Source organism: Castanea sativa, chromosome 3, assembly GCF_040712315.1.
Source record: "Castanea sativa cultivar Marrone di Chiusa Pesio chromosome 3, ASM4071231v1".
NCBI classification, from domain to species: domain Eukaryota; kingdom Viridiplantae; phylum Streptophyta; class Magnoliopsida; order Fagales; family Fagaceae; genus Castanea; species Castanea sativa.
In genome coordinates this window covers 12249899-12274550 of record NC_134015.1, presented here as the reverse complement: position 1 = coordinate 12274550, position 24652 = coordinate 12249899, and the positions used below count along the sequence as shown (strand labels likewise).

Below are 24652 nucleotides of genomic sequence, written 5' to 3'. Positions count from 1 at the left end.
GATGGCGTCATCGTCGGTTTGGCCGTGGGTTGTGGGTGTCACTGTCAGTGTGGCCATGGGCCATGGGTCGTGGTTGTGGTGCTGGATTTTTTTGCTTGGGTTGCTGGGTAGCAATGGTGGTTCGATGTCTAGCTACAACGGTGGTTCAGTGTTTGATTTGTGGTGCTGGGTTAGCTGTGTTGTGGGTTGCGGTTTGGTGAAGTTTTAGCGATGGAGAGACAGAGATAAAATATTAATATTTTCTTTTGTAATTGTGCTACAGTGCAATTCTACATGTAGAATTGCACTATAGCAGTATTGCAAAAAAATTTACAATACTTGGGTTTTGCATTCCTAAATGCTGAGCACTTTGAGACTTGAAATATCAATTTTTCCTTACATTTGGCATTTGCATTGCCCAGTGGTGATGCTCTTAGACCTCTTGACACATCACAAATATGCTTGCAGGTATTTTCATTTTTCATGCTTTTTGAATTTTGATCACATGCTTTTGAGAAATTTTACATGATTTTTTTTATAGAGTCCAATTTTACATGATCTAATAGAATAGTCACTCACGGGCTCATAGCAAAGGAGTAATTCTTAGGTACTCCCAGAGTACGGAGTATGGTGCTCCCTCCTCTCACATTCATGGTGTGGTCCGCTTATTAAATTCATGATGGAGTCCACCATGAATGTGAGAGGAAGGAGCACCATTTCACTATACTCCGAGACTACCTAAGAATTTTCCCATAGCAAAGATCCGTAGGATTCACTTTCAGCATTCATGATACTGGTCCAAGTACCAATACTTCTTTTTTGATATCAGTCAACATAAGGTATCGACCCCTCACATCAACTTATAATTCTAGGAAAAAGAAAACCGTATGAAACCTAAGAAAAGAAAAAGGGGATAGATCACAATGAAAATACAGCCATATGAAACATCCTAAATCTAAATATGGTGTTATTGATCGAATGCAAAAATTAACTATGTGATGAAGTGCTAGATGTCCCTCATCGCTCACATCTGAAGATAATGAATCTCTCAACATTCTTTTTTGTCTTTATATATATATAATCTCTAACAATCACACATAGGCATTGAAAAATTTAAATGGTCAATGATTCTCACCCACCATGATTTGTATTTCACTGATTCAATGATATATATGCTTAATGACTCTCACCTGATGATGCATGGGATTTGTGCTAGAGTCAAGCAAATAGGTAACATCGACACATCATCATTGAAATCTAAAGAAAAGTAACTTCCAAAAAAAATAGAAAAAAATAACCGATAACCTTAAGACATACTAAAAAATAGTATTTGTTAAAACTTTTTTCTCAAAAAAGAAAGAAAAAACTGATAAAATTTTCAAGGGAAGTGGTATCAAAACTTTACTAAAATAGTTAGTGAACAAATATTTTAAGAGACTCATTAATTAAACCCATATAAGTAATAAAAGAACAATTAAAATTTTAAGAATTTTTTATAAATAAGGGCCTACCAAACCTCAGTAACTGTAGGTCAGAGAGTCTTTGAAGTTGCAATAGAATGTAGAGACAAGGAGGACTTGCAATTGGCAAAAGACAAGTAAGATGATAATATGTACATTCTGGTCTAAACCGGACTGAAAGAAAGGACATTCTGGTAAACCGAACTATATCTATATAAAGTCACCAACCTCAAATCGGCGACACCTAAATACTTAAGAGCAGCCCATATGTCGGCAAGCCCACTTCACGCCCACGTGGCGGTTTTGTCTACCTAACTCTCACGATGAATTGCCGATTCAAAATTTTCAAAAGTTAGTTGTTTTTCATTTGCTTTTTTTGGTAAAAAAGTTAGTTGTTTCATAGTCATCTTCTTTTCTTTTTCATTTTTTTTTGGAAATTTAGTTGGTTAAGTTTTTTTTTTTAGGTATAAAACGATATAGTTGGTTAAGTAATGCACTTGATTAACTCGTTATATTAATTAATATAATCTGTTTAATTTTATCCTTTATTTTAAAATTACTATTTACTATTTATTAACCCTCCCAAAAAAAAATTAGTATTATTATTTTTTTGGTTTTTTTTTTTGTCTAAAACATAAATTAGAAAAAAGTATTATTGTTTCTAGAAAAAATGTGAAACCTTAAAAAACTGTAAATTTTCTTTTAAGATAAAAATAACCTAATTAACACTAAAGAGCTCTTATTCACTTTCAAGCTTTTGCAGAAGTGCAAAAAAATTCCAATATTGTTACGTGCATAAGCTTCTTCTATGTTTTCCATGCCGGTTGCATTTTTCCAAAAAAGTTTGGCATTTATCTCGTTCTCTTTTTACTTTTTCTACTTGTTATCAGGGTTGTAATAAAATTAAGTTTTTTTTTTTTTTTTATGAATGTTTTTGGCCCAATTTGGAAAAGAGACTTTTATAATTATTTATTAAGCAAATGAGTTAAGCTGGAGCTCAAACATAATTGCGTCCTCATGAACAAGCCCATAATAGTATTAGGCTTGATTTAAATAGATATATTAATAGATGTTTATATGTATACATGTATAGAAATATACTTTTAAAAAAAACTTCAAATTTGAATGTGTAAGTTTGTAATAAGTTTATTATAAGATATAAAATATTATTTGTAATTTATTATTGTAACAATATACGGTTGGTGAAACTAATTTATACAATTTCATAAGCTAAATTATTATATCTAATAACTTCAATCATATAATTTCAACATTAATTTAGTTATCAATTTTAATGATGGTGTTTGTTATATATTGAAAATAATAAGTTAATCTAGTAGCTTGTGAACAAGTTTGAGTTTGTTTGATAAGAAAAAAAAAAAAATTGAATATGTAATTTAGTTTGATGGTGAGCTTGAGCTTGACTCGTGTTTGGAATAAAATTAAATATTCATGAACTTTGGATACTTGCTTTAATTAATTTACAACCATAGTTTTTTATTTTATTTTTTAGATTAATTTATTTTAATTTAGAGAGAACATTTTAAACTTTAGTACTAAACAACAAAAGTTTAATTCTCTTTATATCATATACAAGTAGTTTGCAATAGAATCGGATTACTCATATTTTGCTCCTTTGAGATTATGAATTTTGAGCACATATATTAAATTATCAATACATGCTCCACATAGGCACATGTATCAAGTTTAATATGGTATTGAGATAAAATTAGAATAAACTTAAAGATCTATATTTAAGATTATCAAAAAAATGTATATTTAAGAAATATCTTATTTGTTCAATTATATTTTCTAAAAATAATTTTTTTTAATTTGAAAGATAAAATTTTTATATAATTATTATGTGCATATGGAAATTTTTTATATTTGCAAATATATTAATAAGAAAATTAATACACTTACTCAAGAATAGTTATTACAACCATAGTTTCTTAAATTGACCTAAATTGGTTGGTTCAAACGAGAACCAGACACCAATTTGGTCCTATTAAAATCCTCAAAACTAGTCAAGAACCAGTAAAAATCAAAAACCAAGAACTTTTTCGATTCTTTAACTATACCAATTTCTAAAACCATGATTACAATGCTTTTAGAGAGAAATAATTATTCCTCATTTTATAAAATAGTTATTCACAAGAAATAATTGTTTCTGTAATTTAAAATTAACTGAACTACATAGTATAGCTAACCCTAAATAGTTTTTTAAATTGGACTGAACTGGTTGGTTCAACCGAGAACCAAGCACCAATTTGGTCCAATTAAAACCCTTAAAACTGGTCAAGAACTAGTAAAAAACGAAAACCAAGAACTTTTTCAATTCTTTAACTATACCAATTTCTATAACCATAATTACAACTCTCTTAAAGATAAATAATTATTCCTCATTTTATAGAATAGTTATTCATAAAAAAATGATTGTTTTGTAATTAAAAATTAACCGAACTACATAGTATAGCTAAACCTAAACCGTATGAATATCCCACTCTCATAATTCTTGATTGATTATGAAGTTGCATTTTACTTTCCTATTTTCAACTTATAATTGATTGTGAATTCCCAAATTGTACTTCCCCTAATTTTTACAAATAATTCAAAATGAACTAGTATTGGACTGAACTGGTTGGTTCAATCGAGAACTAGGCACCAATTTGGTCCAGTTAAAACCCTCAAAACCGGTCAAGAACCAGTAAAAATCGAAAACCAAGAACTTTTTCAGTTCTTTAACTATACCAATTTCTAAAACCATGATTGCAACGCTTTTAGAGATAAATAATTATTCCTCATTTTATAGAATAGTTATTCATAATAAATGATTGTTTCTGTAATTAAAAATTAACCGAACTACATAGTATAGCTAAACCTAAACCGTATGAATAGCCCACTCTAATTCTTGATTGATTATAAAGTTGCATTTTACTTTCCCATTTTCAACTTATAATTGATTTTGAATTCTCAACTTGTACTCTCCCTAATTTTTACAAATAATTCAAACTGAGACTTTTATTTTTACTTAACAAATATCTAGACTCGCGTCGCAAACACACTTTCTCGGAAAACTTTTTTTTTTTTAGAACTCCACCAGAAAACTAAATGGCTAGTCTGGTCTTTTTATTTATTTATTGTTAAGAAGAGAGATTTATTTATATAAAGTGCAAATTACACTCTGCCCACCTTTGATTTGCCCGAAAAACATTTTGCTTACCTATGGTTTAAAAATTGGCACTTTACCCACCTAAGGTAAGCTTTGTTTGTCTCCCATTACCCACTTCTATTAAAAATAGGGGTAAATTTGTATTTTTGCTACTTTGTTTTTAATCTCTCTCCTCCTAGAACAAGAAAAACTAAAAAAATCAAGAGAAAAAAGATATAAAAGTTAGGTTTTATAAAATTTAAGAACAATCAGAATATTGCTCTTGTTAAAATTAAAAATACTTAGTATTGAGTAATGTTGTTGGGTTCCTCCTCTTACTTTTAATATCTCCCCCACACTGACACATCAATTCCTCCCCTTACTCTTCAATTTTCATAGGCTTTGCTAGTGTGGGATCGGTGACTAAGTTTGATGGTAGCTTAGGTTTGATGAATGGAATCGGGGGCTAGGATCGGCGACTAGGATTGGTAGCTAGGATCATTGGAGCTTTGATGTGGGTACTGTGATATGGGTTTTGGGTATGATGAGTTACGAAATTTTTCGGTGGAGCTCTGATACCAATGACGGTGGGAGATTGAGAGTTTTTTTTTTTAGGTTAATGATTGTCAGTGGTGGCAGAACAAGGAAGATGGTGGTGGTTTGGAGGATGGGATTTTTTCTCTGACCCATTAAGCATCTAAAATTTGGTTGAGTTTTTGCAGTTGGGTCGATTGCTTCTATGGCCACCACCAAAATAGTTTTTTCTAAGTTTACAGTTTTCTAGTAATTGTTTCTTTCTTGCTTCCTGCATTTTCACACCCAAAGCAAAGAAATATCATTTGGTTGGATTATTTTTATTGTGCTAATGATGAGAAGAAAATTGACTTATCAAGATTGGTTGAATGTTCTTAATTTTGGTTGGATGATTGTTTTGGTTGAATGTTTTTAATTTTACAAAACCTAGCTTTTAGATCTTCTTTTCTCTTGATTTTTTAGTTTTTTACAGTAAACCCACCTGTGGTATGACCCTGTTTTCACTTTGCCTACCCGTGTTTCAATCATTTACACTTTGCCCACCTGAACTTCAATCCGTTACCCACCTCTCCCTTTGCCATTAGAAAAACACATTTTTAGAGAAAAACAAACACAACAAAAATAAAAAAGCTAGGGTTTTGATTGCTTAAGAACTTCTATAAGGACAAAACAGAGGGAATAACACACAAATCCCACTCTGATCTTGGCTTCTTTCCCCAACCCAATTATCTGCCTCATACTTGCCGCCGTGTCCACTCCTAGCTTCTTCCTCGTTGTCGTTGCCCCGGAAGCTGAAGATGATCATGATCACGATTATGATCTGGGTTGAGGAGTTGCAAGGAGAGCCGTCGAATTCGCCGAGTTGTGGGGTCATCGGATTCGGCCTGAGCTCAGTCTCACCAAGCCCTCTCTTTCACTCTAAACCCGAGCTTAGTTTCTTTAAGCTCTTGGCCTGAGCTCTCTCTAAACCCCTGTTCTCTCGTCTCTAAAACTCTCTCAAACAAACTCCATGGCCGCCCCTCTTAAGCTCACCCCCTTACATCAACGTCGCCACCTCAGCAAAAACCCAGATCAACCACTATCTTTGCTTCATGGGTTTTCTTTTTTTCTTTTCTTTTTTTGCTTTTGGGTTGTGGGTTTGATAATGATTTAATTATGGTAGGGTTATGGCTTGTGGCTTGTGGTGGTTGTGGATTGTGGGCAAGGTGGTGGTGGTGTCGAGTTGTGGGTTCTGATAGTGGTGGTGGTGGAGTGGGTGGACAAGAGTGAAAGAGAGGATGAAGGCGATCAAACTGCTTCGTGGGTTTCAAATTTTTTTTTTTTTTTGGCTTTTTGGTTGTGGGTTTTATATGATTTTGGCTTGCTAGTGGTGGTTGACCTCCATGGCCACCGTTAGCACCACTACGAGCCACCGCCACGACAGCCAAGCTGCCGTACAAGCCACCGTCAAACTTAAGGTCGAAACACTCGACCACCACCATCGGCAAGATGAACAATGGTGTTGTTTGCCCGTGATTGAAATTCTCTCTTTGGTTTGTTTCTATTTTCTGTTTAATCTATGATTGGGTTCTAAAACTTTTTTTATTACAATTTGGGTTTGAAAAATGAGAGGGATTTTTGGTATGGATTCAGAGGATTTAATTGGTTTTGGATGTGTGTAACTGAAAATTTTGAACTATATTTACAAATGTTGTGTTCTTGTGTTCGTGAGGAAAAGATTCAATGGTTCGTATTTTTGATCCGTGTTATGTTCTTATTTTTAATAAAAGGGTATTTTTCTAACGTCTAAGGGTGAGGTGGGTAACGAATGGGTAATGGATTGAAGTTCAGGTGGGCAAAATGTAAATGATTGAAACACGGGTAAGCAAAGTGAAAACGGATCATACTACAGGTGAGTTTACTGTAATTATCACTTTTTTATATTTTGAGAGGAGAGAGTCTTAAAATAGTAGTAAAAATGCAAATTTACCCATGTTTTTAACAGAGGTGGATAATTAGAGACAAACAAAGTTTACCTCAGGTGGGTAAAGTACCAACTTTTAAACCATAGGTAGGTAAAGTGTTTTTCGGGCAAACTCCAGGTGGACAAAATGTAATTTGCCCTTATATAAAATAATTAATATTGTGGAGGCTCGAGGACCGAAGTTAGGAAGCACTGTTGTAGCCTTCAATTGTTCCTTTTGAAGGAGCATTCATGTCCTGAGGAGTGAGGTGGTTAGAGGAGAGAATGGGAGGTGACAGAGTGTCCTTGGAGGGATATAATGGGTGAAGTGGGTGACTCGGGGTATAAACGAGATCTTTGGGGGAAGTTTCTTGTAAAGTCTCACATGTTCCTCTGCATTAAATGGTTGGCAATAGCTTTATCAGCTGCATTGATGAGGAAGTGACATGAACAGTGGATCCACAGCTCAACAGTTCCTTCCACCACCTTCACCAGAAGTCCAATGGAACATGTGTCCTAAGGAGGTTTGGGAAAATTGTATATGAAGGGCTAGGATGTAAGATGCCATTGAGTACATAAAGGAAATAGACTCCCAAATAAGGAGGATCCAAAAAGAATTAAGAGAAAAAGATCATAGCTAGAACAGTAATTGAGAGAGAGTGAACAGTATCTGTAACAACCAAAAACATTGTCCTCAAGCAAGCTTGTAAAGATTCATTCATCTATTTGAATCTTAGGCCTCTGGTCCTTCTTTCTCTATCTGTGTCCTTGAGCGAAGTCCAAACTTATTCATCCCACTCTCTATATAAGTATTTATTGATTTGAGTCGGGTTTAAGAACTCTTATCTCACTATTTTTACCTGGGCTGCCAAAATTCCTGCCTTAATTTACAAGTGTATCAGATTTGTCCAAGAGACACTTATGAAAGGTGTCTAGTTGCGGGAACTAAAGGGCACTCACATGGAATCTCTATACACAAAATGCCCTATACATATTTACAGAATGCAAAACATAGACAATTAGTAAGCGTTTCCAAAATGCTAGCTTGTGTCCTCCCCTTCTGTGTGATTTTATGTTTTATTGTTCTCCTTTTTATCTTATGAGCCTACTCTATTCACAAATGATGGCCCTATTCACATGTGAGACCGATTGTGAGTAGCCCCCTCCATGGAGCAGTTTCACACTATCACTAGATACCATCTCCCTCCCTCACCACATTTATTATTCTTTTTATTTATTTATTACAGGAATAACTATTTATTAGAAAATTTCAATGTAATTTAAAAAAAAAAAAATGAAAAGTTAACGAATGTTTTAAGACTATTGACTTAGGTAATACTTTTTGAAAATTTTTATGGGGAAAAAAAAAATTTGGCCATTTTTTTTTTATATTTCTCATGAATGTAATATTAAGAATTTCCTAAAATTACCTATTAACAAATGTTTTAAGAACATCTGTTAACAGGACCCTTTAAAATAATATATATTTTCGTAATTATTTTGCAATTAAATATATTTCAATAGTCTTATACTCTGATCAAATAGAGTAAAAAAGCTATACAATTACAATTTTCTAAAATTAAAGAGAAAAAAAACTAAAGCATATGGATTTTTCTTAAAACTTGTGTAATTTGTAGTTTGAAAAATATACAATAGATTTGGTGATACAATATTTTTTTTTTACAATTACTAACACTAAAATATGTTGAATAAGATATTTGTGGTTCAATTCCCATCTACACCAAAAACTGATTGGTATCTTAGAATTCAATCCTCACTCGCTTCTCAAAAAAAAAAAAAAATTTCAACCTCCACATACACCAAAAAAGATAATCTTCAGAAGTAGACATCATAAGTTAAAACTTAAAAAAATAAAATATGTTGAAATTGCTATAATTAATACACACACACACATACACTATCTATAAGAAAATTCCCCTCTTTGAACCAGACTTTTATATAGTTCAAAAATAATGTCATTAATGAAGAGTAACTTCTCTTAGAAATAGAGTCATAACAAATTTTATTTTGAATTCAAAAAGAAAACTCCTAAATTTTAGAATTTTTTTCCTTCAAAGTTCATTTTTTTTATTCCCTAAAATTTAGCCTTTTTATTTTTTTTTCATCTTAATAAAAGTAAAACACCTCCAATTTGAAAAATAAAAAATAAAAAACTAAGAGAATTCCTAAAATTTAGCATTCTTTCTCCCTTACTTTTATCTTATTTTTTCTATCTAAAATTTTTTCTAAGAAAAATGATATAGATACAAATTATTTTAAAAAATATTTTACAAACTGCTGATGTGGTAAATGATTATTGGTATATAAAATAAAAAAAATGATGTTAGTGGTGAGCTAAATGAGACCCAATAAAAATTTACCACATTAACAATTTGTAAATATATTGTAAAATAATTTATAGATGTAACAATATTCTTTTTCTATATCACTAAGTCACTTTTAAGCAAATGTTCAAAAAATAATTTATAGTTTTTGTTTATATCTAAAGTTTATCGTTATTATTTATTTGAAAAACAAAAAATTATCTTATAAAAAAAAAAAAAAATATATATTTTTAAATTATAATAAATACAAATTATTAAATATATATATATAATCCCAACTTCCCCGTTACCATCGTATCACACCATAAAAATGGTGATGAATAACTTGGTAGCAGTTTTCTAAAATAAAACCCAAATCCAAACCAGCTAACGGTCGTGTTTTATAATAATAAAAAAGGAAAAAAAAAAAAAGAAAAAAGAAGAAGAAATAAAAAACAGAAAGAAAGGTACGCAAAGAGAAGCATGATGGTGTCACTCACAGCTGACAGTTCTTCCTTCCGCTGTATAAATATACACCTAACCCCGCCCACCAAACAAAGTCTCTCTCTTTTTCTCTCTGTCTCTCTCTCCAAATACTTCAACCAAAAAAATCTCTCACTGCTCAAACCTCAAGCTCTCACTCACAATGACTCTCAGCAGCATTCCGGTAACACCTCTCTTTCGATGTTTCCATTTCTCTGTTTGGTTGCTAAGAAAGTGGACAATTTGGAATGGAAATGGAAATTGGGTTTTGGGTTTTATTGCTCTTGTTGTTTTGGTACTAAGTCAATTGGTGATCAGGACTGGATAAAGTTGATGGGTCATTCATTTTTTTGAGTTTCTCAAATGTTTGAAAGTGAAAGATTCAATATTTTGATTAATTTCCTTTGTTTCTCTCAATTTAATTTCTGGGAAAACCAAGGAAATGAAAAGTGAATATAAAATCAAAGCTTCGAATGTTTCATTTTTATATTCAGGTTCCACTTGTTCAGCAACCAAACTAGGCAATTTGATGTCTTATATGACGTCTTATATGTATGTGATTGTGTATAAATTGTAATATTAAATTCAACATGATGATTTTGTAAAATTTTCCATGGCTTAATTGGTGTTTTTGTAGTTGGCTACCTCGGATCTTCAAATTTCAGGTGGAATTCGAAGGAGTTCCACTCAAATATGTGCGCCCGTAATGGCGGAAACAGTTGATCAGATGCTGCTTCTGATGCGTAAGGCGAAGGAACTTGGTGCTGACCTCGTTGAGGTTCGAGTTGACTTCTTGAAGAATTTCAGTCCAAGACAGGATCTTGAAATCTTGATCAAGCAATCTCCTTTGCCCACTCTTATCACTTACAGGTAATGAATATATAGCTCACAAAAATGTGTCTAATCTGTTGAAGTTGAATTTTGTTCATGTAAGCTTGCTGCTGGTTGTGCCATCTTGCTGTATATGCTGTTAGCTTGTATAAATAATCCGTACATTTTCAACTACCTTAAACCTTTCTTTGGTTCCCAAAAAAAAGAAGAAGCTAAAACCTTTTTTTGGGGGGCACAATTGGTTAACCAACATGGAATTAAGACCTTTTTGTCTGAACTACCCAGAAAGGTCCTCCATTTGAATCTTGGGGACACTTTTGATTATCGATGTTATCATGCAAGTTGCATTATATATTCGTTTTATGTTGGTTAAATTACAAATTACACCCTCTAACTTTGGCATATTTTCAATTCAGTCCTTTAGATTTCTTTTTTTCTTTTTTTTCCTTTTTTCATTTCAGTCCTTTAACTTCCATTTGTTCCCAATGTATTCCTTCCGTCCAAATTCACACCGTTAAGTCCACCAAAATAACATCTTTTTGCAAAGTGAAAAATATAAAACTAATGCGAGATTGGATGGAACTACATGAAGAAACAAATAGAAATTAGATCAAATTTAGAGGGTATAATTTGTAATTTAGCCCTCTGTCACAATCCTCCATTTTAGGACCTTCACTTCATAACCGATATGTCCAGTCTTGGCAAGTGGGGGGCAAAAAAAATGACATTTCATTTCTAGGCCTGATCACACTTTTTCAAAGTAGTGCTTCATTAAATTCCATCCATTTGTTCTATCAAATATAAACATCATCTATTGGCCATGTTATAGTGATGCATCATTCGTGTTGCTTGATGATTAATAAAACAGTTTTACATGAAAACCCTTTGAGTAGTTAAATATCTTTAATGATAATATTGTTAATTAGAGATCATGGTTCTTTTTTATTACTCTAATTTTGTAAGCTATATTTCTAACATTGTTTAAGATGTAAATTGCTTTAGTCTTTATCGGAACATTTCGAGTTCTCTTCTCATGTTAAGTGTTAACTCAGAAAGAATTTCTTACACTCTACATTTTTCATTCTGTTTTAACAATACTTACCATGAATCATACATCCTTTAGACCAATATGGGAAGGTGGTCAGTATGATGGTGATGAAAGCCAGCGACAAAATGCATTACGTCTAGCTGTGGAGCTGGAAGCTGATTATGTTGATGTTGAGCTTAAGGTTGTTATCTCATCTATGTTTTGAAATTGTTTTCTTTCTTCTCTTTGGTATTATGCCCTTAGTCAACAATCTATATGATATAAGATATATGGGTATTCCCTTTTGTGATTATGATTACATGTGATTCTGATACATTAGTAAACTACCCATATTCCAAGCTGCCAATAATGATGTTTAAACTTTAAACAGCTATCTGTTTTTTCCTCAAACTAGATATTCCTTTGTGATTCCCATGAACAAGTTACTCAGACATTTAAATTTGCCTCTTGAAGGTAGCTCATGATTTCTACAATGCCATTCAAGGAAAGAAACCTGAAAAGGTCAAAATTATTGTTTCTTCACACAACTATCAAAGCACTCCATCTGTTGAAGAAATTGGCGATCTTGTGGCAAAAATACTATCTACTGGAGCTGACATAGTGAAGGTTGCAACAACTGCCTTAGACATCATAGACTCTGCACGTGTCTTTCAAGTTCTTGTGCATTCTCAAGTAAGTAACTTAGACACTATATTCACCCTTCATGAACTTTAGTATTGTTTAGTATTTTTCTCTTCTCTATTGGTCCCTGAAATCTCGGAATCTGTCGCTTGTAAATTATGTCCAATCTATCAAAATGTGTAAACTGCTGATATATAGTAAACCATAAGAGACTGCATGATAAGCATGTGATAGAATCAATGTGCACTATCTGCAAAATAATAACCTCTCAATTCTTAGCACCACTACTGATTTGGCTCCCTCTTTGAGGAAGCCCCACATAAAAGTTTCTTTTATTGTAATTTCTCTTGTTATTTGTCATATCCCTGTCTTTTGAAGTCCTACATTGCTGAATGACACTTCAAATGACATTATAGGTCCCAATGATTGGAATCGTCATGGGAGAGAAGGGTTTTATTTCAAGAATACTTAGTGCAAAATTTGGTGGTTTTCTCACTTTTGGTTCTATTGAGGCGGGAGTGGTATCAGCTCCTGGGCAACCAAGTGTAACAGATTTGTTGGATTTATACAATTTCAGACAGATAGGGCCCGATACCAAAGTACATGGTGTTATTGGGAATCCTATTGGTCACAGCAAAAGTCCTCATCTGTACAATGGAGCATTCAAGTCAGTAAACTTTAATGGAATTTATTTGCCTCTGTTGGTTGATAATGTTGCAAACTTTCTCAACACCTACTCATCTCCTGATTTTGTTGGATACAGGTAAAATCTCATTTTAGAAACTTCAGAATAATGCTGTCTTTTGTCAAACTATAAATTTCTTGTTTTTATTTTTTATCTTTTATTTATCATTCTCATATTCATGAGCAGGTTCTTAGTCTTTGACTTCATTTTATACTCAAATGAATTTGGAAGTGAACTTAATTAGGTAAAACAGTTAAAGACAATGCAAGTAGCAACAAAAATGTAACACCGTAAATGTCTGGAACATTTTAAAGGAAAATAGTGGAGCTCCAAAAATATTGAATTATCATAATGGTAAACTAGGCAATATGTGACGGTTAGAGGATAGATATGCTTGCAATGTCTGGTCTAGATGACATAATATATGTTTGGTCTGGGACCCTGGGTTGTTCTCTTTGTTATTGTAAATAATTTTTATTTAAAATGCAGTTATACAATTCCTCACAAGGAGGCTGGGTTTAATTGCTGTGACGAGATAGATCCAATTGCCAAGGTATTCAATTATGTCTTTAGTTATGATCGCAACTGTACAGTTTTCCATACCCTCATGAATCAAGATATCTAAGTTTGTCTGGAACCATATTTTCAGTTTCATGCAAGCTTTGTTAATTTTTCGATTTGTATTACAGGAAATAGGAGCTATTAGTTGCATGATCAGGAGACCTGATGGGAAGTTAAAGGGCTACAATGTTGACTATCTTGGAGCCATTGCAGCTATCGAGGAAGGACTTCGAGGTTTAGATTATATTACAAGCTATGCAATGCTCTATTTTACTTTTTGGGTGGATCAGTTTAATATATCAAATTTTTATATGCAGCATCAAATGGTGCAAGCAATGGATCTGGTTCCCCATTGGCTGGTAAACTGTTTGTTGTCATGGGAGCTGGTGGTGCTGGAAAGGCACTTGCTTTTGGTGGAAAAGAAAAGGGAGCAAGAGTCGTAGTTGCCAATCGCTCATATGGTGAGAATCTTAACTTAAGTGGAACAGTTTTGGTTTATTCTTTTATTAATGTGTGTTTTATAGCTTTCAAAAGCATAATCACCGTTTGGAGTGAGATCAGAGTTGAACTTTCAAAACAACAATGACTAGTTTTGTTACAGTAAGCTCACATGATATAGTGTAAAAATCATTTGAACTCACCCATGACGTTGAAGATTGCTTCCAGTAAGAGATTCACCCCCCCCCCCCCCCCACCTCCCAGCGTGGGGTTTGTTCATACTTTTGCTCTTTCTGTCAATAACTTCGAAAGCATAAGGATGAATGACATGAAAATTACTGGAGTCATTTCTTTGTGTAAGATAATTTTTAGAATATGTAGAAATACTTGCACTAATGCAAAGGAAAAGGCATCCAGAGTGGGTATAATTTGGGACTGCACTTATCATTTTTTCTTATTCAACTAGTGTTAGTCTTCTGAGAGGAGCATTGATGTAATCTACTTGCTAACTTGGAGAACTTTTTTGTTTTCTTGTGGCTGCTAGACAAAGCCAAACAACTTGCCAGTAAAGTTGGAGGAGAAGCTATAAGTCTCGCTGAATTAGAAAATTTCCATCCAGAGGAGGGGATGATTCTTGCAAATACTACATCTGTTGGAATGAAACCAAAAATTGAGAACACACCATTACCCAAGGTTTGCCTCCCTGTCACTGTCATTTTATGTGTTCTGTTGTTGAATTGAATGCTGGAGAATGTTTCTTGGAAATTTTCACTGGCCTCAAGTAAAAATTAATTGCTTCATATTTCTTTTTGTATGCATTTTTTTTTACAAGTCCATCATTGTGTGGAATGAAATAATGTCATATAAGATGATGGTTTTTCTCCCTGTAGGAAGCACCATATACGTTTTGGTTTTTTCATTCTCATTCACCATTGAATGGCATATCTAAGACAAGACCTTTCAGTTTACATGGGCTGTTACAATCTGAAATCATTTACTCTTTACCATTCAATTCTCTCCAGATACACATCAAAAAGTTTGTTTCTTTTTTAAAATGCCTACATGCATTCATATGGTAAAAGGAATTTTAAGCTACTTTCACTACAACAAAGCCATCATCTTTCCTTGTGATTTTCCTTTTTTGAGTAGATTAGTGAGTATATGTGGTGGAGTCAATTGTTTAGCTATATGACTTGTTTTGTGAAATAATTCTCTCTCACAGTCACAGCTGTCAAGAAATTAATGTGTTTCACTATTCCTCCAAAAAATATTTTTTGCTTAATCTGCAATATTTACTTGTAAGTTGTAACTCTTGTTTCATTTAAAATTTAACTTCTCTAAATAATGTATGCAAATGTGGTGAAATTCTGTAGCATATGTCATTTAGGCAAAAACATTAACTTATCATGATGCGTTAACAATTAATCTTCTTGTGACAAAATAAGTTGACATCTCTTCTTTCTTTGTCTTGACAGCATGCTCTGAAGCACTATTCTTTGGTTTTTGATGCCATCTACACACCGAAACTAACCAGACTCTTAAGAGAAGCTGAAGAGTCTGGAGCCACTATTGTTTATGGGACAGAAATGTTCATTAACCAAGCATTTGTACAATTTGAAAAGTTCACTGGTTTGCCAGGTAAGATAAACCAACAATATTAACAAACCTAGGAGTTCCTGTATAAAACTTCTAATTTCTATACATCCTCACTTTTCTCTTTCATTTTCTTATGATTTTTGGCTCAATCTTCCTTGCAGCACCAAAGCAACTTATTAGAGATACTTTGGCAAGAAATACATAAGAAGGAATCTGTCCGGTGGCTCATATTGCAGCTGAAACTAGTTTCTTCATTACATCTACTTCATTTCAATTTCTAAATGTACCATCAGCTATTGGCTTATTCTGTTGTACCAATAAAATTTTCACGCTTGTCTATTTAGTTATGATCATGAATTCTAAAATTTGTCGATCTTACCCACAAATAGGGCAGTTTCACCAGAGAGGATTCATGTAGCCATTTCTCACTTTTTGGAAGTTTGAAACAACTTTATATAGCATAGGATGGGCCATTTGTCGCTCTTTTTTTCATATTGATTGTCCAATAATAGAGCGGATTGCTTTTATAGCTTCACTAGCTAGTCAAGATAAGATAGATTGAACCATATCATGATCTCCATACTGCTTCAGTAGTATTGAAAAATAACAACATAATAATAGCAGTAGTAATGAGCCTTCTCACAAGTTTGTGAGTTTGTAGAAAAGGCCTATCTTGGCATCTGAGATCCAACCATTGAAAGCCCTCTTCTCAAAAATTCAGAGAGGGAAAAGACCAAGGCATTGGAAATGAGGCTTGAACTGCTGGATCTGCTTAACCATAGGGTATTGGTATTTGTTTGAATTGCACGTCCAGAAATACTCTTGCCATTTGTTGAAAAATCATAAATGTTATTTGTTACTGCCAACAAATGCCAATCAAGCACTTCATCATCAAAGGCCCAAAGCCAAACCTTCTGAAGTCATAAAGGACTTCAAAAGGGGTAAGAGCATGTCTGGCCTTGCCTTAAAGGCTATTTAATAAAGTTTGTCATCCATTTGGTAATTTTGTAAAAGTCTTCTTCTCTCTGAAGTTGGAAAACTGCATAAAGCTTGAGTTCATGGTTTGGTTTCTCTTGTCTAAGCAAGAGGTCATTGTTTGACAACTTGCTCAAACCCACTTGTTAAGTCCCAACATAGTGGATCTCTAAGGAATTACAGTCCAATGCAACTCTTGGAAGAAATTATGCTTGGTCCAAATTAGCCCACGAGATAAAGATACATGGATCAAAATTTGTACATACATTTTGATTTGGCTAGTAATAGATCCAACCAATTTTGAATACAGTAATCAAATAGAATAGGTGGCCTTGGTGTTCCCATAACCACGATCACTTGCACTGGTCAAACAACAGTGACCAACTTTGGAGATAGTGCAGTATGGATTTAAGATAATCACCATCGCATGAACTGGCCATGAGACATAGTTGTTGGAAATTGTGTCGCAGAAAGAGAAATTTTGTTTTTAAATGTTTATCTACACAAATGAATGACAAAGACAGAGAGTATTTTTAGGTAATCACATACTCCTTCGATATATCAATTCCAAAAGTTTTACCACTACACAAATATTATTTAATTAATAATTCTCTATAGAAATAAATCTCATGTCTATGAAGCAACACCATAGAGATATAGTGTCTTTGTCATTCACAAATGAACGAGAAAGACAAATAGACAGAGTATTTATAGGTAATCACATACTCCTTCGAAAAAGGCAAATTTATTGTGAATAGAGATATATCAATTCCATAAGTTTTACCACTACTCATATACTATTTAATTAATAATTCTCTATAGAAATAAATCTCATGTCTATGAAGCAACACTATAGTTATTACACATGTGAGGATATATTATATTATGGAGTGATTATCTATTACAGTTATACACTAACATAATGAGTGCTAAAAAGAAGAAGAAGATAATAGTGCCTTTAAGATGGTAATAGAATTTAAAAAAAAAATTATAAATAGAATAGATTGTTCAGGTAAACTTGCTATTACTACATTTTATCAATTTATATTACATATTTACAATAGACTCGATATAGGTTGGGTATAGAGTGGGCTAAATTTAGGCTTAACCATAAAACTAACTTAAAGTTGCAGTACTAGCTAGTTAGGATATGCTTAACAAATATGCAGTAGAACAGTATTGGTAATTTAGAGTTTTAGACACAATGACCAAAATTTTGTAAAATAGAAAAGTTGTGAAAGTTCATCCTTTCGATTTTTTTTTTTTTTTCATGGAGATTATTTAGTGCATCATATTCGCAACTACATACATAATTTATTTCATGAAAAAGGAATGACGAGAGTGAAAGAAATCAATTTTTTGGGGGCAAACGTTCTAGTTATTTTAAATATTTAGAGATCATGATTCTAGAAAATCCTCCAAATAATAGTTTTTCAAATGGTCTTTTTTTTTTTTGAGGAAGTTCAAATGGTCTTCTTGATTATACATTTTTTAATGTATTTAATAGTCATACTTGGATCTATCTAAAAAAGAAAAAAAAAATCATACTTTGATACCAAAAATCTTGTAACTCAATGACATGGCCTAATCTTCTTTATTTAAAGAACTACAGTTTGAATTCTCTCTCTCAGTTATTATAACTATCGACAGACGAAGTCTTACTTTAGCAATATAGCATTAGATTTGCATGTAACAAACGAAGTCTTGGTCAACTATTCATTTTCATGAAAAATGTAAAAGTTGAATAAATGAATATAACGATTTGCTTTCTGCCTTGTTATCAAACAAGTATCTGAAATATACTAAGAAAACAATGAGCTTCTAGCCATATGCTTTTGCAACTTAAGAGCAGTTTTTAAAGCTTTGACATTCATTGTTGTTAATTCTGTTGTCACTGTTTTACTACGGAAGCTAGCAAAAACATTTCCTTTTATATATTTATTTTTTGTGGTGATAATAATATAGGAGGAATTCGATGAGCCCACTCCATTGGAGAACACCAAAAAAAAAAAAAAAAACTTATTTATGTAAGACTGCACCAAAAATTGATTGATTATAATAAAAAACTGAACTTTAAATTGTTGTCATGTACTTGCTAAAATAGAACAAAAGAAAATATGTTCATTGAAAATCAAAAGAGCTTAATTTGTGCATCAACTGTACATTTTCCTACATTCATCTCATTAGGGGTTGGCAATGGCATCATGGGTGATTGGATTAGGGGCAGAAGGTGGGACAGGACCTCTATTAAGTGGAACAACTTCACCAAGGACCCTTGGACCTCCTGGAATCTCTTGACTCGGGACATACCGGTCTTTGATCAATGCTAACAATGATGAACTGGATAAGGATCTGTTCTTCTTGTCTTTAATGTTTGGATTAAGAGGGCGAGCTTCAAATCTAAAAAGTAAAAGCAATATGATGACTAAGAGGCACACGCAATATCTCATCCTTTCCAGTATTTCTCTCTAGTATAATTTCAAAATATACACGGACTTAGGAGAGAACGTGTATTGAATATTGATGAGGATTCTGATTGTGGATTGTTAATTGTTATGTAATATCGATATTTATATATAGAATAGGGAAGAGGAACTGTCTTTTCTATGTGTTTGATTGGAAACTAGAGGGAATTTTGGGAGAGAGATTTCGTTGCAAAAGGACACGGTTGTGAAATTTTGAATTTTTTAAGTTTTGTTTGACTAAAAAGTTTTTTTAAGTTGAATATACTTACTGAATTATAGTAATATATATAGTATAGGGAAGAGGAATTGTCTTTCTATGTGTTTGATTGGAAACCAAAGGGAATTTTGGGAAAGAGATTTCGTTGCAAAAGGACACACGGTTGTGAAACTTCTGAAGTTTTTTAAGTTGAATACTAAACTAAGGCTGCGTTTGTTTCAACAGTAAAGCAAATCAAGAAAATATTTTCCACCGTGCTTGCTGTTTGAGATGCTCAGAAAATTCGGTCAAAGGGAAAATTAAATTAGTTGACTGTAAAATAAGAGGACTTCAGGCGGAAATCATTTTACACTTTTATTTTACCTTCAAACCATTTCCGTTCTCCTCAGAAAATTTCTCTCCTCATTTGCTCTCATTACTCACGCTAAGCCCAAGTCGAAGGACAGAGAGAGCTATTGCCGGTGAAGACCAGATCCAATCCACGACCCGCGGCCACGCAGGTCCAATCGCACTGCTCAAACCCATCGCCGATCTGAACGCGCCGGCTTAGCTCCTCCATTGTGCTCAAACCCATCTCCGATGAACCCAGCTAAACCCACCCCGATTTCACCACATCCCAGTCCCCGACCGTCATGCCTGCAAGCCCCTCGGCCAGTGAAGGTAGTTTCTCATCTGCTTCACCTTCGTCCTCTCTCTCATTCATCGCCGATCTGATCTAGTCTCCCACCCACGCCATCACTGCCTTATATATAAATATATATATATATATATATATATATATATATATATTATTGTAAAATAACGTTTTTGCTTGGGTTTTGGAAGATTGGTGGTTGAGGTGACTCATGGGTTTTAGTGGTGGTGGGTTAGGGGTGAGTTTAAGCATTAATGGTGGTCGATTGGGGTGGTGGATCGTTGGCTATGGTGGTTTATGGGTTTCAATGGTGGTGGATTATGGGTTTTGGTAGATGGTTTTGATATTAATTTTGAGATTAATGGGCTTTGATATTGATTATGATTTTTCAAATTAATTGGTTATATGGTGGATAATGGTGGCTGGGTTTGTAGTGGTTGGTGGTGGATTATTGCAATTTTTTATTATAAAATTTGTTTGGAACATGAGAAAATGGCTGAAAAAATGTGATAATCTATTAGAAAATTTACATTTTAAAAATGTTGCCAAACACTTGAAATTATTTTTCAACATAATTTTTAAAATGCAACCAAATACTAGAAAATATTTTCCTTTCCCGAAAATGCTTTCACCTGAAATTATTTTACACTCGGAAAATATTTTACACTGAACCAAACACAGCCTAATAGTAAAAGTTTTACATGAAATCAATACATTATTCACACAAAAGTCCTGTTTCCTTCCTAAAACCGAACTATGGTCTCATGATGAAATCAATTCCATCCCACGCGTACTTTCCTAATACAGACAACTTGAAATCAGCAGGAACTTTAAGAAGAGGTGATGAGAAGTAACCTACTTTTTGAAGTAGGTTACTTTTTGAAATCGCTTTTGGGTTCATGACTTGGCTAGTAATTTTGACATGATAAATTCTAAACTGCTGACAACAATAGGACTTACAACAAGGTATACATCTTAAGAAAAATCAAATAAAATTAAGCATCTAGTGGTCTTAAATATAAGCAAATGAATATAGATATACATTTCTCTACAATGCAATCAATGTCGGCTCTATAGTAGGTGCAATTGATATAGTTGTTTAAAGCACCAAGTAGGAAAAAAAAAAGGCTTCCAAATTTTAACCAATATGGTTATTTTTTAATTAATTAAGCCCAAATATTAGCTAACAAATAAAATAATTTTTTTAATCAAATGAAAGAAAAGAAAAAAATAGAGAGAAACGTTATATCTACAACATTTTTCACACTTTTACAAGAAATCTTAAATAGCAAATTGTTATAGGTTGTTATTGATGGTAAAAAAATAATTCTAGTAGTAGGTTCAAATTAGAATCAGTAACAATTTAACACCTAGGATTTGTTGTGAAAAATATTGTGAATGTAGAACTTCTCAAAAAAATAAAAAGTTCACAACATTTTTCACAATAGTTGAGTTGACAAACTTTTACTAATTCTCATTTAAGTCCACACCGTCCACCACTAACATCATTATTTTACTTACCATTATTAATCTACCACATTAATAGGTTTGAAAAGTTTTGTCAAATTTTTTGTATCTATAAAATTACGTAGTTTATGTTAATTAGTAATAATTTTGCATATAAAACAAGATAATAGAGTTTAAATAATATTTAACTTTTTAAAGTCATATATATATAAGGCCTCAATGTTAGTTTTTGCTTTAGGCTCCTAAATGCATCGAGTCGCCCCTGACCACAACATACATAATTTTGGATTCAATTGTGTCATTTTGATTCTGGTATTTTTGGGCATTCGTTAGGTGATTCTTATTCAATATATCCTCTTTTTTTTTTTTCTGGTTGGTAAAAGAGGATTGTTGACATTGAACTTAAATAAGACTATTACAAAATATTCCCTCTTAATCAAGAGTACATAGCTGATTCACCACAGGCGGTGGATAAGAAAACAAAATATATCAAAGGTACATTGCCCAGAGATTGATCCATCTGTATTCAATTTCACCCATTCCATAGGTGGCTTCTAGGGCTTCGGTTATTGTGTACATTGGAGAGGTTGCTCAAAAACTTTTGATTCTGAATTCTGAAGGGTCAATGCTTGGTTAATCTATTTAGTGGCTGTCTCTGCTTCAAATTGTTTTGTGGTGCTTACAGTGACCAACTTTGGAGATAGGGCAATATGGCTTTATGATAATCACCGATTCACCATCGCATGAAACAGCTATGCGACTGTCTTTTGATAGAAAAAAGGCTTTGGGTTTATGATAATCACTTGCCAGCAGTGGTAAAGCCAGAAAATTTTTTCAAGAGGCGCCAAGCCAAATGTATTAATGTATTTTGGTAGCTTTTAACTCTCTATATAAATGCGTATGACTTTATTTTTGGAAAAAAAAATCTTTTGCTAAAGAATATTACTTATATATTATTATTAACTTAGGAAGGGAATACACACGAAATTCCAAGATATGTGAGAAGCAGAATTAGAGAAAAAATATGCGCCAAAGAAAAACAATCACACAAGATAGTATTTACGTGGTTCGGCAATTTGCCTACATCCAGGAAGTTGCAAAGATTTTACTATTTACAGAAAAAAATACAAGATACAACAGTATAGTTTTATCTCTCAAAAACAACACAAAACTCTAATTCCCAAACAACAGTTTTTTTTATCCTATGCACAGGATTCACAGCGGGCTATAAAACAGCTCAAGCCTCTGTTTCATGGACTAGGTCTCAAAAAAAATTTCATTAAAAATTGTAGCAATATTATTTTGAGTCAAGTCATAATTCGGATCAAATACAACTAGGCTCCACATAGCCCAACAACTTATACTTTAAATATTCCTAATATTAATGACTTTATATGACAAAAAAGTCAACATTAAAAGGAAAATAAAGGAGACAACAATAAATTAAAGTGCATTTATACTTTTTTTTTTTAATGAAAAGGGGGTCATCACCTAAAATTTACTCAATACTTTAAATTTTTAACATTAAATAAAGGAGGAGGGGGCATTTTTTGGAAAATCCAAGGGGGCCATGGCCCCTTCTCCCTCCGCCTATGTTTGCCAGTATCTTGTTAAAGAAACTGCATCAAGAACCTAGGCTATGATGCCACTGTTGGTCCTTGATGTGGATGACAGCCCCGTTCAGGGTGAAAATCACAAACGTAGGAATTTGTGTTTGCAGAGATTTTTTTTTTTAATGTGTCTACACAAAATCACAAATGAATGCCCAGAAGTACTTATGGGCAAGTACATGCTCCTTGCATGTGAAGATACATTTCTGTTATAAATAGATATATCAATTTTAAAAGCTATACCGCTCTGTGACACTAATTACTGCATGCAGTTTTGGTGTTAGCATATGAATGTATTCCCTTATCTCCTCACCTTTCCCCTATATACGTGTGTGTGTGTGTTTCTAAAAAAAAATTAAAATTAAAAGCTATTCCTTTACACAAATATCGTTCAATTAATAACTTTATAAGAAATAAATCTCACAAATATCGTTTAATTAATAATTTTTAAAGAAATAAATTTCACGGCTATGAAGCAACATCATTTACCAAGTGTCTTCTCAAAAAAAAAAAAAAAAACATTTACCAAGTGAAAAATTACTGTATGTGACTATCCATCATCATTATACACTATCATAGTAATAGTGCCTAAAAAGAAAGATAATATTGCGTTTAAGATATGATAGCATAATATGTGAAAAAAAAAATCAAATTATAAATAGAATCGATTTTACAGGTAGACTCAATATTACTATATTTTATCACAGTATATTAATTACAATAGACTCGATTATGGTTCGGTATATATAGAGTAGGCTAAGTCTAGGCTTAACCATAAACTAATCTTAAAGTTGCAGTACAAGTTAGGAAGAGTTAGGATAATGATTAATGCATAACAAATCTGTAGTACAACAGTATTGGTAATTTAGACAAAAATTGTTAAAGTTGTAAAAGTTTCACAATGACCAAAACGAATTCTCTAGTATGGAAAGTTGTAAAAGTTACCCCGTACCTCTAGGTCATTTTTTATTTTACACGAATTCAAACCCTAAGTGAATTCTCTTTGGTACTTATTACCTTGTATCATGACGATTTTCATTTACAAAATTTTGTAAAGAGAGATGCTATATCCACAACATTTTTACAACAAATTACAGGTGATTGGTTGTTGGTTCAAATTTAAACCTAACACTAAGATTACTTTTTGCCCCAACAATAACAACCAGTAACAACCTGCCACTTAAGATTTGTTGTAAAAATGTTGTGGACATATCATTTCTCTTTTGTAAATTATAGGAAAGTTGTGAAAGTTCATGGGTTCGAAATTTTTTTATGGAGATTATTTAGTGTATCCAGGGGCAGAGGCATGTATAAGGGTGGGGGGGGGGGGGTTGGGGGCCATGGCCCCCCAAAATTTTAAAATTTTTTAAAATATATATACAATTATTTTTATGTTATCAAAATTTAGTCTACAAAAATAAGAGTTGGCCCCTCCAAATATTTAAATTAGTCCAATAATGCTCTTAAAAAAAATAATTGGTCTAATAGTTATAGAGATATAACTTTATTTTTAACAATTCTATTTTTTATTGTAAAAATGTGTTTTTATATCTGTTAAATATTTGATAAAATTTGGTATCAAACATATTTGAATCTATTTTTTTCAACCCATTATGTGACGATTAACAAGT

General features: G+C 32.8%; 1 protein-coding gene across 1 annotated transcript; it reads left to right on the top strand.

The window, feature by feature from the left end:
* The first annotated feature begins 9903 nt into the window (after nucleotides 1-9903).
* Nucleotides 9904-16145, top strand: LOC142628196 (bifunctional 3-dehydroquinate dehydratase/shikimate dehydrogenase, chloroplastic-like). The gene is made up of 11 exons (XM_075802242.1): nucleotides 9904-10057; nucleotides 10511-10743; nucleotides 11828-11933; nucleotides 12206-12424; nucleotides 12790-13136; nucleotides 13548-13611; nucleotides 13748-13853; nucleotides 13937-14080; nucleotides 14602-14750; nucleotides 15533-15695; nucleotides 15815-16145. Exons 1-11 carry the CDS (start codon nucleotides 10037-10039, stop codon nucleotides 15856-15858), a joined length of 1596 nt encoding a protein of 531 aa, XP_075658357.1. The 5' UTR covers nucleotides 9904-10036; the 3' UTR covers nucleotides 15859-16145.
* The last annotated feature ends 8507 nt before the right edge of the window (nucleotides 16146-24652 follow it).